This window comes from Enhydra lutris, unplaced genomic scaffold (genome assembly GCF_002288905.1).
Source record: "Enhydra lutris kenyoni isolate GAN:26980312 unplaced genomic scaffold, ASM228890v2 scaffoldscaffold40, whole genome shotgun sequence".
NCBI lineage: Eukaryota > Metazoa > Chordata > Mammalia > Carnivora > Mustelidae > Enhydra > Enhydra lutris.
In genome coordinates, this window is record NW_019154124.1 from 16,146,060 (window position 1) to 16,161,279 (window position 15,220).

The 15,220-nt window shown below is 42.0% G+C and overlaps 1 protein-coding gene across 3 annotated transcripts in view; it reads right to left on the reverse strand.

Annotated features, from left to right (window-relative positions):
* LOC111155264 (ATP binding cassette subfamily B member 4) overlaps positions 1-10,074 on the reverse strand; it is a 65,836-nt gene extending 55,762 nt beyond the window's left edge. For all 3 annotated transcript variants that reach the window (XM_022515383.1, XM_022515382.1, XM_022515381.1), the window contains exons 1-3: positions 9,995-10,074; positions 7,011-7,062; positions 3,394-3,544 (exon numbers count right to left, since the gene is read on the reverse strand). In XM_022515383.1, coding sequence (XP_022371091.1) covers positions 3,394-3,544; positions 7,011-7,062; positions 9,995-10,074 — 283 coding nt within the window. The remainder of the gene's footprint in view (positions 1-3,393; positions 3,545-7,010; positions 7,063-9,994) is intronic.
* Between the last annotated feature and the right edge of the window lie 5,146 nt (positions 10,075-15,220).

Below are 15,220 nucleotides of genomic sequence, written 5' to 3' on the forward strand. Positions count from 1 at the left end.
TAAAGTCCGTGGATGGATGGATTAGAGCTGTCACTTCTTTTCCAAGTATTCACAGTTAGTTTTCCCCAATATTTATCAATCATTTACTATCATCTAGATACTTTTGTAAACATCTCATTTAATTCTATCAGTAAGTCTATGATCACCTTTTAAAGATGAGCATAGTAAGAATCAGAGAGGTTAAGTAACTTGCCCAAGGTCATACAGCTAGTAAGTGAAAGGTTTAAATAAATGCATATCTTAAGGATTACCTAGGGAGACATTATACAGAGAGTCCAAACTGTCGCATGTAAGTCTCAAATCAATTTCTGCCTTCCTCAGTTCTGCCTAGAACTTCTCTTATCACATGGAAATATCCAGCACAAAGCAAAGAGCTGGTGTTTGTCCAGGCAACTTAGTACGTATAGTTACTTAAAATAACTGGGGTCTCCAAAATGCCTTTTCCTCTCAACCACGTGGCAATACAAAGGCATGCAGTGTATATTGATTTCTCTACAGAATTTTCTAGATCATTACAGTTACACATACTTGACATAAAATATATTAAGCTCCTGATACTCTGCATAAAAAATGTCTCCTTTGACTCTGTCATTGAGGTTTTGGATGCAGAACACACATAACTCAGTTTCTGCACAACTGAGTCATTGTGAGGGAAAAACCTTGTCACTGAGGAGCTTTATTCTGTTGACAGGATGTGCTTTCTTCACAATCATTCACTGTCAAACCCTCTTGTAATTTAAACCTTGTTTTAACAGTCCCTTCCTATTTGACTCCCAGTAAGTCTAACTGTCCAAGAGTCCAACAATTTTTAAGAATAGACTTTTTAAAAAGTGATTGTATTTATTTATTTGACAGAGAGATAGAGAGAGCACAGCAGAGGGAGAGGGAGAAGCAAGCTCCCCACTGAGCAAGGAGTCTGATGGTGGATTTGATCCCAGGACCCTGGGATCATGACCTGAGCCAAAGGCAGATGCTTAACCAACAGAGCCACCCAGGCATCCCAAAAGTGCCTTTTTAAAAAGATTTGTATTTATTTGAGGGAGAGAGAGAGAGCAAGACAGGGGAGGGAGAGGGACAAGCAGATTCCGTGCTGAGTACAGAGCCTCATGCAGGGCTGGTGGTTTGATGGGTACAGAGTCTCAATTTTTACAAGATGAAAAAATTCTGGAGATTGACTGTACAACAGTGTGAATATACTTAACACTACTGAACTGCACACTTAAAAATGGTTAAGATGGTAAATTTTGTTATGTATTTTATCTCAATTAAATTTTTTTTTTTTTTTAGATTTTTTTTTTTAATTTATTTATTTGACAGAGATTGCAAGTAGGCAGAGAGGCAGGCAGAGAGAGAGGAGGAAGCAGGCTCCCTGCTGAGCAGAGAGCCCGATGTGGGGCTCGATCCCAGAACCCTGGGATCATGACCTGAGCCGAAGGCAGAGGCTTTAACCCACTGAGCCACCCAGGCGTCCCCCAATTAAATTTTTTTTAAATGAGGTTAAAATAATGCCCTACACTTAACACAGATAAGTTAGTGTTTGGACCCATTTTAGTAGTCCTGTTTTTGTTTTCACTAGGACCAGAATAACTCCACAACTTTCTTATTTGGAACAGTTTGTTTGTTTTTTACTTGTTTCTAATTATGCAACCAAGTAGCTTTGAAGCTGGGCATGGCAGACAGGTGCCATGTGCTGTGCCCAGGGTCAAATTCAAGGTATCTGAGGGGAATGGCATGAGCAAATCACTTAAAAACCTGTATTGCTGGGGTGATAAACTCCCCAGAGTTGCCAACTTACTTTCTGTAACCTCCAGATGAAATGACCCTTGGTCTTCCACAGCCACATCTGACATCAGGCTTATAGGCTGTCTTAGAGGATTTGCGATGAGAAGTCCCTCAAATGTTATTAATTTCCAATGCCCATTCTTTAGTAGTTTGTAAAGATAATATTGTCATACCTTTTTGGAGAAAGTGAAATCTTTAAATTTCCTACTCAGTCTAAATCCAGAGAGCTCACTGGTATGTTGAGAGTTCTAGAGTTTAGCAAAAATCATGGAAGTTGAGAGAGGATCGGTACCTATATGTACTTAGCCTTAGCAGAACTCAGTCGCTCATCTTGTAGAGATGATGTTTATTTAAAGTCTATTCTTTAGGGGCAGCTGGGTGTAGCTCAGTTGGTTAAGCATCTGCCTTCGGCTCAGGTCATGATCCCAGGGTCCCCTCTGGGATCCCAGCCTCTCTCTCTCTGCCCACCACTCCCCCTACCTGTGTGCGTTCTCTCTCTCTAACAAATACATAAATAAAATCTTTAATAAAGATAAATAAATAAAAATTTAAAAGGTATCTTTACTAGATTTCTAAAAGATATTAATGTTTATGTAAATAGACCTTATTGTACAAATCAAGCAATCCTATTCTCTTAGGTAATAACACTTAAGTTCTGCAATGCTAACCAAATACATAGTTCTGAATCAGCAAACCCTGAAAACTCCAACTGATCTAAATGCCAGAGTCCACTTTTTCTTAGGTATCTTTGCATTGTAAGCTGCCTTTTCTTTATCAAATTTTTTCCCTTCTTTCCACCATCTGTGTGCCAATATAGCTTCCTTCAATCTTCTCCGGCCTAGTGCCCACAAGGTCTCTTGGGAGGAGCTGGGCCATGAGGCTTGGTAGAAAGCATCAAGGTTTCACTATCTGTGTTGAACATGGCTAATATGAAAATAACTCTGTCCACTGGAACCTGACTCTTGTGCTGTTGCCACAGCCCCTCTTACAGGTGACACTAACTTATGAGAATCCTTGGCTCTTTAGTAATTATACTCCTCTGTGTGGGTTTCAAAACACATCATTCTCATACTGACACCATTCACTCTTTAGTGAAGTGTTAGATCAAGCTCCAGTCAACCTGGTTGAACCACACATTAGAGTCAGAAGATGGACAGAATGTTGACAAAAAGGGTGCAGGGAGAGAAAAGAAAAAGAAATCCAGCAAAAGATTTACAAGCTGAGTGTAGCTAAGAAGTATGGCCATACTAACGGAAGTATTTTGAAACATGTCTGTCATCACCAAAGGGAGGGACATCGCATAGGTATACTCAGAGGACAGTTCCGCTCTCCTCAAGGAGAGGGATTTCCCTGCTTTATTTAGATGCAAAGGTTTTTGTACATTTCCTTATTCTGTATTAAAAGTCAAACAGGATAGGTCTAGTGGTTGAAATTTAAAGAGTATTCAAGGAATTTTCTGAGAATTTTATAACTTCTTCAGTGATATCTGGAGTTAGACAGAGTGCAAACCATTAATCAAATGGATGAGAAAGAGCAAAATCAACCTTTGATCTTTCATCCAGTTAAAGGAGTACAATGTATGTTTAAAAAAAAAAAAAGACAAATGCTTACCCGGAAAGGAGAAGTTTCCTGCAGTACCAACGAATTTGTCGGTCATTTGTCCAAAAACTATCATCATGAGGGGGAGACCTGCTCCATGAGCTACGGCCATGATGGTGCCCAGGGACATCAATAATTTATCCTGCCAGTCAGAATACCGAAACTACAAAATAAAAAGAAAGGAAATAAAAGAATATTTTATAGAAAAGACTTTTTCTTTCTCTGCAACTATATATTCTTTGGATTTTTATTTAAGGTCAGTACTTTTTACAAAAATTATTTATTTATTTATTTATTTATTTATTTATTTATTTTATTTGAGAGAGAGAGAGAGAGTGCGTATGCGAGAGTGAGTAGGGGTTGGGGAGCAAGGCAGAGGAAGAGCGAGGGAGTCCTTAAGCAGACTCCCTGCTGAGTGCAGAGTCCTGCAAGAGCCCTGCAGGAGCCCGATCCCAGGACCCTGAGATCATGACCTGAGCCAAAACCAAGAGTCAGACACTTCACAAACTGAGCCATCCAGGCTCCTCTAAGGTCAATAATATTACTTAAGGTTAGTACTTTATTTAAGGTCAGTAGTTGCAGATAAATGTAATAGGGAAGAAGGAGGATTTCCATCCAAATTATTGACAGATTAATTTTATGATTCTTTGTTTTATATCCTGTGAAGAAATAATCTGATTCTGTTTCATCAGTATCTTCTTTGGTTGAATGATTATAATATAATCAGAAGGGATAAAAGTTTAGCTCCATGAAGAAATATGGTTTGATCTTCCAGAGCTACTATGTAGTGAGTTAAAAACAGCTAGGAGAAAACACTAAGTATACACACATCACATCCTTCAAAACAATATTCAAAATATTTCAGAGAAAGAATTACCAATAAGGAGGAAACAGATCCCCTGAGTCTTGTGGATAAGTTCCTCTTAAGAGGTTTCAGGTAGCTTTTTAAAAGGCAGCTCAGAAGTGAAATGAAAAAGCATTACGGAGTGCTTACATGTGTATTCTAGGGAAGTTCTGCTTAAGGAGACGATGCTCCTTGAAGAATCTGGAAGGATAAGGGAGAATTTGCTGAAGAAGAATTGGGGGGAACAGATGAATTGGAGGTATTTAGGCTTAGAATAGCAAGGTACCTGGAAACCGCATGCAGTGCTCAGAGAACTCCCTGCAGGGGAAATCCTGGAGTGCAGAGTGTGGGAGCTGATGTTAGAAAGAGGCAAAAAAATGCCTGGTGGGCCACACCAAGGGTCCTACTGTACTTAGTACTATCAGTGTATGGTGTACTTAGTACTATCACTTAGAAGGCAGACACTAGTTGCTACAGTGACATGTACAATGCCCAAGAACTAACCAGCCAATCAATGTCAGAGGACTTCAAAGACTTTGTCCCTCATTGTCTTTTTAGCCCTGTCTCATTTCTCATGTTTTCTTCCAGTTTTTTACTATCATTCTATGGGTCTTTCTGTCGTCTTCTCTCTTCCTCTGTCTTCTAGATTACATCTACCTTCCCATACATTTCCATTTCTATACCTTACCTCTGTCCCTTTTTATTTATTTATTTAAAAGATTTTTTATTTATTTGAGAGGGAGAGAGGGAGCACGAGCTGGGGGAGGGAGAGAGGAAGAAGCAGACTCCCTGCTGAGCAGCGAGCCTGATGCAGGGCTTGACCCCAGGACCCTGAGATCATGACTTGAGCTGAAGGCAGATGCTTAATCAACTGAGTCACCCAGTTTTCTCACCCTACCCCCTTTTGGGGACAAGACACAATCATGGGGAGAATGAGTCACAAGTCAGGCTTGGCAGAGTGGGGTCTTTGAGAGCTGAAGCTGAGTCAAACAGGGTCAACAGGCCAGGACAGTCTGAGGTCAGACACACTTGGTGGGGAGGAGGGTGTGCAAACTGTTCTCACAGAGTTCCAGAATTCAGTTTGGGAGGCCAAATTCCATCATCAAACACGTAGGGCAAGCAAGAGTGCCGAAAGAGACAAGGGTCAGAAGCTAGGTGAAGCTTGGAGCAGATCAAGGGGAGCAGGTAAAGTCGAGAGTAAATGCAGAAGTATCCCTAAAGGGGCACCTGGGTGGCTCAGTGGGTTAAAGCCTCTGTCTTCGGCTCGGGACATGATCCCAGGGTCCTGGGATCGAGGCCCACATCAGGCTCTCTGCTCAGCAGGGAGCCTGCTTCCTCCTCTCTCTCTCTCTCTCTGCCTGTCTCTCTGCCTACTTGTGATCTCTGTCTGTCAAATAAATAAAATCTTAAAAAAAAAAAAAGAAGTATGCCTAAAATTGCTAGAAAAAGGACTAGTGTTTCCAAGGTTCATTTTAGTGGCTCTGAGGAAGGGACATAGAGCACTTGGGTCTACTGACCACAGTTACAAGCACAGGATCTGATCATCATGTCATGTTCTCTTTAGTGAAAATTTACATAAAATTGAGAATCATTTTAAATGCTTTTCATGCTATTTAAATAAAATTTCACTGTCTCTGAGTTTAAATTTGAAATTATAAGCATTTCACAGCAACAGCACAGTTTCTTAAGCAAACTTAAATTTAAGTGATTTTCAACCAAACAATGAATTTCTAATTCTTGTTAGAAACAGTTTTGTCCTGAACCTCTTTCAAGAAAAAAAAAAAAAAAAGTATCTATTCCAAGGAAGAAAAGATTATATCTCAATTTAATTTAAATTTTAACTTTTAAGTTCAAGTTAAATGTACTAAGCTCTTGCCTCAAAGTTTGTGGTGTTTTATTTGCTATAGGAGGCAGATTTAACACATGTACATTAAAAGCAGATTTAGTTTTATAAACAATTTATTCTCTAAAGCACTAAATTTTTAAAATAAAAACACTACAACAATAAGGGAGAGGAGAATGAATAGGGGCTTTGTTGTGACATGAGAAATGTGCACCAATGTTTGAGACTGAGAATGTTTGTGCCTTTTCATCCATTTATTTACTAAGCTGGAGGTTTCAGCTGACATGCCACTTAATACCATCTTCTTTGCTATGGAATAATGGGTCAGAGTTTGAAACCCATCATACTTACTCAAAGTGGGAAACACTTTCTTGGCCCACCATTCTGAGACATATTACAAATGAAAACCAGATTAGACTTCTCCCAAAAATATACTGGCTTGCCTTGTACTAGCAGAAAACCACTGACAATTGTGTTAAACATAATCAGAATCTCTAAATGTTGCTCCATATGTAATCAATTTTCTTGGAAGTCAAACATGAATATAGATTTCTTCCTTATTTCTAAATTTCTGTAGTTAACAATCACTCTCTTTATAGATAGTTAACAGTTATAGTTTAGTTATAGATTGTATAGATTGTAGTTAACAATCACTTTGCTTTATTTTAAGCAAATTTTGGGTATGTGTGTGTGTGTAAAACAAATGCAGAGATCTGTTTCAGGAAAACACATCTCTGCATGAGGTGCTATGAACACAAGTCCTAGCTCTGCTCTGTTTCATAGCTAGCCTATCCCTACCTTTTTTATCAACTACCTTGAAAATGTGGTCTGTTGATGACCAACCTAGGACAATCATAAAGTACTGACTCCACATCTGTTGATTCAAGGCACCAAATTTGAATGGAAACAAGAATTACTCATATATAATATTTCATGGCTTACCAAAGTTAATGGTCCAATTAGGATCATTCTCTTTTTTTTCTTGTCTTGGTTGCTGTAAAAAAAAAAAAAAAAATATATATATATATATATATATATATATATATAATTGTTTGAATTTAAAACTGTTACCAAATGCTTCACAGTCATTGAATATAAACCTGAGTAGTTATCACATCTACTTTTTTCAAATATAAAACAGTGATATCCACAAAATGTCCAAATTAACCAGTTTAACAAACTGCAAGGCAATCACCAAGTGCAAAGGTAACTGTCCAAGGTACTACAGAGATAACTGGATGAATGAGAAAGGGTCACCTGCCTTGCAGAGCTCATACATGGAAAGAAAATACATAGGTTAGTATCTGCCAAATAATTAAATTCTTCTGTTGATAAAAAATATGTATTGATCTAAAAATAGAGTAAAGTCTACTCTTCTGAAGGACTAGAGGGAGCGGTATCAGGAAATCCTGTTGGCTCTATATTCGCAATACAACTAGAATTCAACCACTACTCATTACTTTTACTGCTATCCCAATAGCCCAGGAGAACTCCTGCCTAGTTTCTCAACTTTCAGTTGTGCCAACTTCAGTCTGCCCTCAACACATCATGCAAATAATCATTCCCAAGCTCGAGTCATATCATGCTACTCTTATGCTCAAAAAGCCTACAACAGCTCCCATTTTTCTCAGAGTAAAAGCCAAAATTCTTACATTGGGTTTTTGGTCCCTACATGATGTCTCTGTCACCTCTCGGATCACATTTCTTTTTTAAAAAATATTTTATTTATTCATTTGAGGCAGAGAGATACAGAGAGAGAGCATGAGCAGGGGGAGAGGCTGAGGAAGAGGGAGAAGCAGACTCCCCACTAAGCCAGGAGCCTGATTGTGGGACCCGATCCCAGGACCCTGAGATCATGACTTAAGCCAAAGGCAGCTGCTTAACCATCTGAGCCACCAAGGCATCTTCTCACCAGATATCTTACTCCTATTCCTATTTGCTTTGCTTCAAGCCACACTGGCCTCTCTGCTGTTGTCCTCTGAACACACCAAACACATCTTCACAGCAGGATCTTTATATTGTCAGATACCTCTGCCAGGAATGCTGTCCCCTCAGACACCCACACACCACCTTCCGGTCTTTCCTCAAATACTGCCTTCCCAATAAGACCTATCTTAACCGCCCTATTTAAAACTGCAAATTACTTCCTCCTTGCCCTCCCCAATTCCCTAGCCTTGATTAACCATTTTCCATAGCATTCATTACCTTTTAATTGCTGTAGCTTTCTTATTTTGCACAAGTATTCTTTATGTCTGTCCTCCCAACAATAATGCAAACTCCACAAGGATAGAGAATTTTAAAATTGAAATGCTTTTATTTAGCTTAATTTAATTATTTAATTTAGGTAGGTGATAAATTTTGCTCATAAAACTTGATCCCAAATTATTTAGAACACTTGTTAAAATCAGACAGACATCTGCCACTAAATCTGTTCAAAAGAAGGTGCCATAGGCAATATAGCAGGATGATTGGAACTAGCATATGACTTGCCATTTGCCCTAAATAACTGGAAGGAGCTTGACTTCCTTGGAATGAATAAGCTTTGATCTGATTTTTTTTTAATAAAAATTAGTCTCAACATGTACTTTCCTAATCTCACAATCTTAACTTACTATTAACTTTCTGTATTTCTATTCTGAATTGTTTTCTTGTGTTTCCAATACAAGGCTGTGAACTTCATTTCTGAGAACTCCCTTGAGTTCTGGGGATTACTGCATCTTTTGCAGGGACAGCTCCTTTGTGCACTCATCAAATGTTCAGCCAGTGCAGTACATAAATAGCCTTCATAAAAATGCCATCTATTTATAGATTCACAGTCAATCCCAGCCTATATTGCCAGCTGATGAAAACCACATTTTTTTCCCCTTGGTAGAAATAATACCATCCATCTGTTTTCTAATTCTCTTTGGCAAACTAAATTTTCTATGAATGAATACCATGGTGGTTAGAATGAACAGAGCAGTATCACTGTAGGAAGAAGTTAACAGACTAAAATGATTCTTTAAACATCAGGGAGGCATATTTTCAGTTGGCTAATCAGGCTCCTTGCAGCTTGAGGACACACTACACAACCTGATAAATTTGTCCCTCTGGGTGATTACTTGATGACACAGGTCAATCAGTCCTGGGTGGGCTGGCATGAACTCAGAGACCATAACCGCCTCAGAAACTATTTGAGGCTAAAGGTGAAAATGATTCACGATTCCTCCACTGAAAGAGGAAACAAAGACAACACACCACTGACTGGTCATTTCTGCCCCTACTAAGGCCTATGCAGTACACTTAACGAGGGCCTCGAAGAGCCAGTCAGACTCAGAGAACCAGCAAGCAAATGAAGGGCTGAGGCTTGCCCCCTTGCCTCTGAACAAACACTGATTTTGGAAGAATGAGGCTGCCCACAGTCCCCCTCCCCACCTCACTGCCCGGGCGGGAGAAACGCGAACCTTCGAGGTGCTGAGAGAGGGGTAGGGGGAGGCGATAACCCTGGCGGAAGAGGAATTCACAGGGGGAGGAGGGTTTTTGTTGCTGTTGCTGCTGTCGCTCTCTTGCCTCACGGGTCCTGTTCAAGAAGCGCGACCATCCACAGTCGGTGTCTGATGCTCTAGGGCAAGCAAACTCGGATGATGTTTATGAAAGTTATCTGTAAAGATTTTGAGTTATATCATGCAGGGAATGTTACCCGGCACTGGTATTCATCGAGTCACCCCGCACAAAGTGGGGAAGCGGCACTTTTAAAGGCGGCCTCTTCCTAAGCCTGCTCCAAAAGGAGCCTCCGTGGCACTCCTTGAGGAAAGTCAGAACCTTAGACAAGACCCTTGCAGAGAAGCCCCCGACACAAAAGCATCCACAGATTGCTCCACTTTCCGAAGCCGAATGGGGCCCTGCTGATGCGCGTGTAAGGAAAGCGGCGGCCGCCAGGGAGGTACCTGCTGGGGCTCAGTTCAAAGTCGCCCTCCGCTCTCCCGGGCCGTGGGACGGTTCCGTTCCTTCCCGCCTCAAGATCCATCTCGACCTGGGGAGAAATCAACAGCCTCAGCTCCCGGCGCCCCCCGCACAGCTCGAGGGTACAACCAGCTTCCCCACAGCCCGCCACCGAGGCGTGCGAGCCGGCCACACGGTCGCGCGCCGGAGGGGCGCCGCGCGGAGGCCCCGCTGTCCGGGTCTCGCGCGCGGCGGCCCCGGGTTTCCCGCCGTGGCCCAGAGCGCCTGGCCTGACTCACCTCGGACCTCGCGCTCTCTGTCCGAGCCGCCGGGCGCGCGGAGCGCTGCGGCCGTGGGGCTTGGACTTTGCTCGCGGAAGCTTCGCCCCCGCCCCCTAGGCGCGCCGCGCCCCAGCGACGCCTCCCGCTGTCGCCCGGCCCGAGCGTCGGCCTCCGGGGCAGCCACCCGCCGGGCTCTCTCCGCGGGGGCCCTCGCCGCCGCCCCCCCCCCCCCCCCCCCCCCCCCCCCCCCGGGCGAACCGCCAGCCTGGTGTTCCCGGTGCTCGGTGCTGGGAGAGCCTCGCCGGGCGGGCCACCCGAGCCCCCAGAAGTGACTGTCACTTTCTCTCGGGGCTCAGTTTTCTTTTTACACCCGTGCGGGGTGGGGTGCTGTTTCCGGACCCTCAACAATCATAGGGGAGCCGAGGAGGGCGCCCCAGACCTGCCTTCTACTTAACGCGTCCTCAGGTCTGGTGCTGGGGGCCCAGAGCCCCACCATCTCCGGGACGACCCAGAATCAACAGATCCTGGGAGAAGAGAAACGCTGTTGGTGCCCTCTGAGTCCTTAGAGACACAGAACTTTAGGGCTGGAAAGGCTGGTAGAGATCACCTAATTAAAACCCGCTTTTTTTCTTTTTCTTCCCCCCCCCCTTTTTTTTTTTACAAGAATAAATGGACACAGGCGAGGCTGAGTCTTGCCTGAGGCTGTATCAGCGGGTGGAGAATCCAGTCTCCAGTGTCCTCCCCTGCCTCCCTACTCTGATCTCAGACTTCTCCCTATATTACATGGTCTCTGCCCCTCGCGCCTGCTTGAGTCCCCTGTATGACCTTCCCATCCCTTCTGATTAACTTCTGGACACGTCTCTGAAAAGAAAGCAAAACATTATGAAGGCTTTGAAGCCAGTGGGATTCAAACCTAGAGCTTCACATCTTGTAAGCTATGTGACCGTGGACACTTTGCTCACTTCTCTGGGCCTCAGTCTCCTCATAAACAGCATGAGGATAACAACTCCCATTCCAGGTTACTGCAAGGAATAAATGAATCAGGAAGGCAAACACCTAGTATTATGCTTAAAACATAGTATATACTCAACAAATATGCCCTTCCTTCCTCCTGATCAGGTAGCAACATTACCTTCCTTCCATGGTGCCTTATTAGTATGAAAGTCATCCCATGACTTTGTTGGGTTCCCAGAGAACCTTAAAGCAGAGCAAGGTATCACAGGAACTCATGTTTTTGGGTAGACCCCGCTATGAACTTCCCCTCTGCCATTTACTAGCTGTCTGGCCTTGGGCAGTTTATTTAATCTGGGTAGTTTATTTCATCAATTCAGTGGCTGAATCCATAAGATAGGAGTGTTATTAGGATTAAACACAAAAGTGCCCAGTACATAGGAAGCACCTAATAAACAAGTATTATGGCTCAAAGATCAGAAGAGGCTGATGAGGAAGAAGGAGGAGGGAGCCGCTCTGATGCTCACTCTTATACGGGTCACTCCTCTCCATCCTGCTCTGCCTGTTAATCTGGAGCTTGGCCACCTGTGCCTGGAAGAACATTCTAGGGGTTGACTGAAACTATGACATATTCTCGAATTAGGTGACAGAAATGAATTTACTTTAGTACTTTTTCCTCAGAATAGCTATTCTTCTTCATCCAGTCTACCATCACCATGAGGATTCTTTTTCGGATCAACCAGAAGTCCCGCTCTTCAGGAGTCCTAACAGGTAGTCATATCCCTCTTTTAAGGACAGGATTTCGTCCCCAGAGGGACGAAAGCCATTGGAATTCTTTAGTTTGAATGAAGGTTGGATGGTAGCTGGAGGACATTATAAAAGTCAGTAGACTATAGGGATAATAGCCTCTTTGGTTTCTATGCAAGAAATCTTGGGGGAATAAAAGGGCAGGTACAGGAAGCGGTTAGCAATCTGTTGAACTAAAACCAAAAAATAAGCAAACAAAGGCTCCTAGTTCCGAGATGTGCTTGCCTGTCTGTCTGAGTCAACTCACAAAGTGGTCCCTGAAAAAGTGCTTATCATGGGTTTTCTGCGTTTCAGAACGGAAGTGAGAATCTAGGACAAGTGGGTGTTCGTGGAGAGAGGAGCCATGCTGACATGACTGTGTTTCTGTGTTTGCCTGTGTTAAGGCCAATTCCAAGGGCTCCTTTAATATTTATTTGATAATAATGAAACAACCCTACTTGTACATCCATGCAGTTAGTCACTCATTCAAAGCCCAGATTTAAGCCACTGTGGTAAGCTGGATTTCTTGATGGTATTCAGGCTATAAGAAATCTTAATTTTCTCTTTGGGGTAGGATTTTGAAATACTTCTCCTTTGTTCTCACTTTTAGAGAGTTGTCTTACCACCACTCTGTTATCTTACTTTTTCCATTTGTTCCATTCATTTTGTCTTTCTTCTTTGATCTTAATTTTTACCTTCTTTTGGATTTACTGAATATTTTTATTATTTTGGCTTCCTTTCTCTTAGCTTATTAAGTATGTATTCTCTTATCTCTTCAATAGTTAACCCCTTTCTGAAGATTATGACAGGTATCTTCAACTATTGCTACCTTCTTCTCTTTTACAACAATGCAAATATCTTAGGACTCTCAAACCTCATTCATCTATCTCTGACTTGAACACCATCGTTGTCATATACTTTGATTTTCTCTATTTACAGCTCTTAATGAGAATGTTACTGCTTTATAGAGTCAATGTTCACTTATATTTATCTTTGTTTTTGTCCTTTTCTTGCTCTTTACTTCTGCCTACACCTCAAAGTCACTATCTTGGGTCATTTTCCTTCTACCTGAAGAACACTCTTGTATTTCCTTTAATTAGTAGTGAATTTTCTCACTTCTTTTTTTCCTGAAAATGTATTTTGCCTTTATGTTGAAAAATGATTTGGGATTCACCTTACTGGATATCAAGACCTTTGCAAAGAAACCACAGCAATTGAGTCAATGTGTTTTGGGCAGGGCTAAACAAAATTAAAGTGGAACAGAATTGAGATCTTATAACTGACAGCCAGAACTCTAATCCAGACAGTGTTCTTAGCCACCGTTTTAACAAGGGCAGGGAAGTGGGAGTAGTGAAGATGTGTCAAATGTACCAGATGGTTAAACACATGCATCCTCCAATCCATTGATCGCACCACCTTTTTACTGTTCCTGACTTCCTTGATGTACTCTCTTCCTTCATAACCCATCTTGTAAACATCTGCAACTCCCTTGTCCTCTCTTTGTATCGCTCTCACTCGGTAAAACCACGACTCTGACTAATTTAAATGATCCAACTACTGCAAGGCTACACTGTGCTGAAGAACACGGCCAAAGAAAAAGCACAAAACCATCTGGATGGTCCCACCATGAAACAAAGTCCATGCCCCTACTTGCCACCAGGTCTGATGGTTGTAGTTTTATACTATAGATCCCATCCTCCGAAGAATGATTTTCTTCCTGTTGCATCAACTTTCCCATCCTAGCTGGATTCTTCTTGTTGGTACATAGAATGCTGTTATTTTTTCCATCTTAAAAAACAAAAAACAAAAAACTCTCTTGACCCTACTTCTCCTGCCAATTACCATCCCATTTCTCTCTTTCTCTCTGCAACTAGATTTCTTTTTTAAAAATATACATTCAATTAATTAACATATAGTGTATTATTTGTTTCAGAGGTAGAGGTCAGTGATTCATCAGTCTTATATAATACCCAGTGCTCATTACATCACGTGCCCTCCCTAATGTCCAGCACCCAATTACCCCATTCCTCCACTCCCTCCTCCAGCAACCCTCAGTTTGTTTCCTATGATTAAGAGTCTCTTATGGATTATCTCCCTCTCTGTGCAGCTAGACATCTTAAAATTATTTCTATCACTGTCTTCATTTCCTGCCTCTGTTTTCCCTTAAACCCACTCTTCTAAGAAGTTTGACTCTTTTGCACCACTAAAATTGCTCTTTTAAGGAACACTGATAAACTCTATATTGCTAAACCCAAAGGTCAATTCTTTGTCTTTATCTTATTTCACAAATTTAAACAATTGACAAGTTCATCATTCTCTTTTCCATAACACGTTTTCTTCACTTGGATTCCAGGACACCACACATTACTTGGGTTTTGTAATGCTTTATTGGTCACTCTTTCTCAGTCTACTTTGTCTTCCTCTTTTTTTTTTTTTTTTAAGATTCTATTTATTTATTTGAGAGAGCGAAAGAGAGCACGTGAGCAAGCCACAGGGAGAGGGAAGAGAGTCTGGGGCAAACTCCCCACTGAGTGCAGAGCACGAGGTGGGGGCGGGGGTGGGGGGAGGCTTGATCTCACAACCCTGAGATCATGACTTGCGCTGAAACCAAGAGCTGGCCGCTCAACCGACTGAGCCACCCAGGCGCCACTGTCTTCCTCTTCTTTCAACTTTTATACTACCACTGGAGAGCTCCGAGACTCCCTCCTTGGACTTCTCTGTCTATTCTCACTCCCTCTGTAATTTCAGCCAGTCTCACGGCTTTAAATACCATCTGTATCCAAGAATTTCTAAATTATTATTTCTAGCCTAGAGGTCTAGCCTAGACCTCCTTTCTGGATTCCTGACTCATATATATGACTATATCTTTGACATCTCTATTGGGATGTCTACTGTGCCCAACCTTGACTCAGATCTTTTCTCCAAGCTGTCCCCTCCAACAGCCTCCTTCTCAGTTGGCAGCTCCAGTCTCCCAGCTGCTCAGCAAAAAACCTTGGAGTCATTTTGCATGTTCATCTGTCTTCCACAATCCATACTCAGTGGGTCAGGAAATCCTATGGGCTCTACCTTCAAAATATTTCCATAATCTCACCACTTCTCTTTCTCCAGTTATACCACCATGGTACAGACACTATCATCTCTCACCTGAATTACTACAATGGTTTCTTTCTTTCTTTCTTTCTTTCTTTCTTTCTTTCTTTCTTTCTTTCTTTC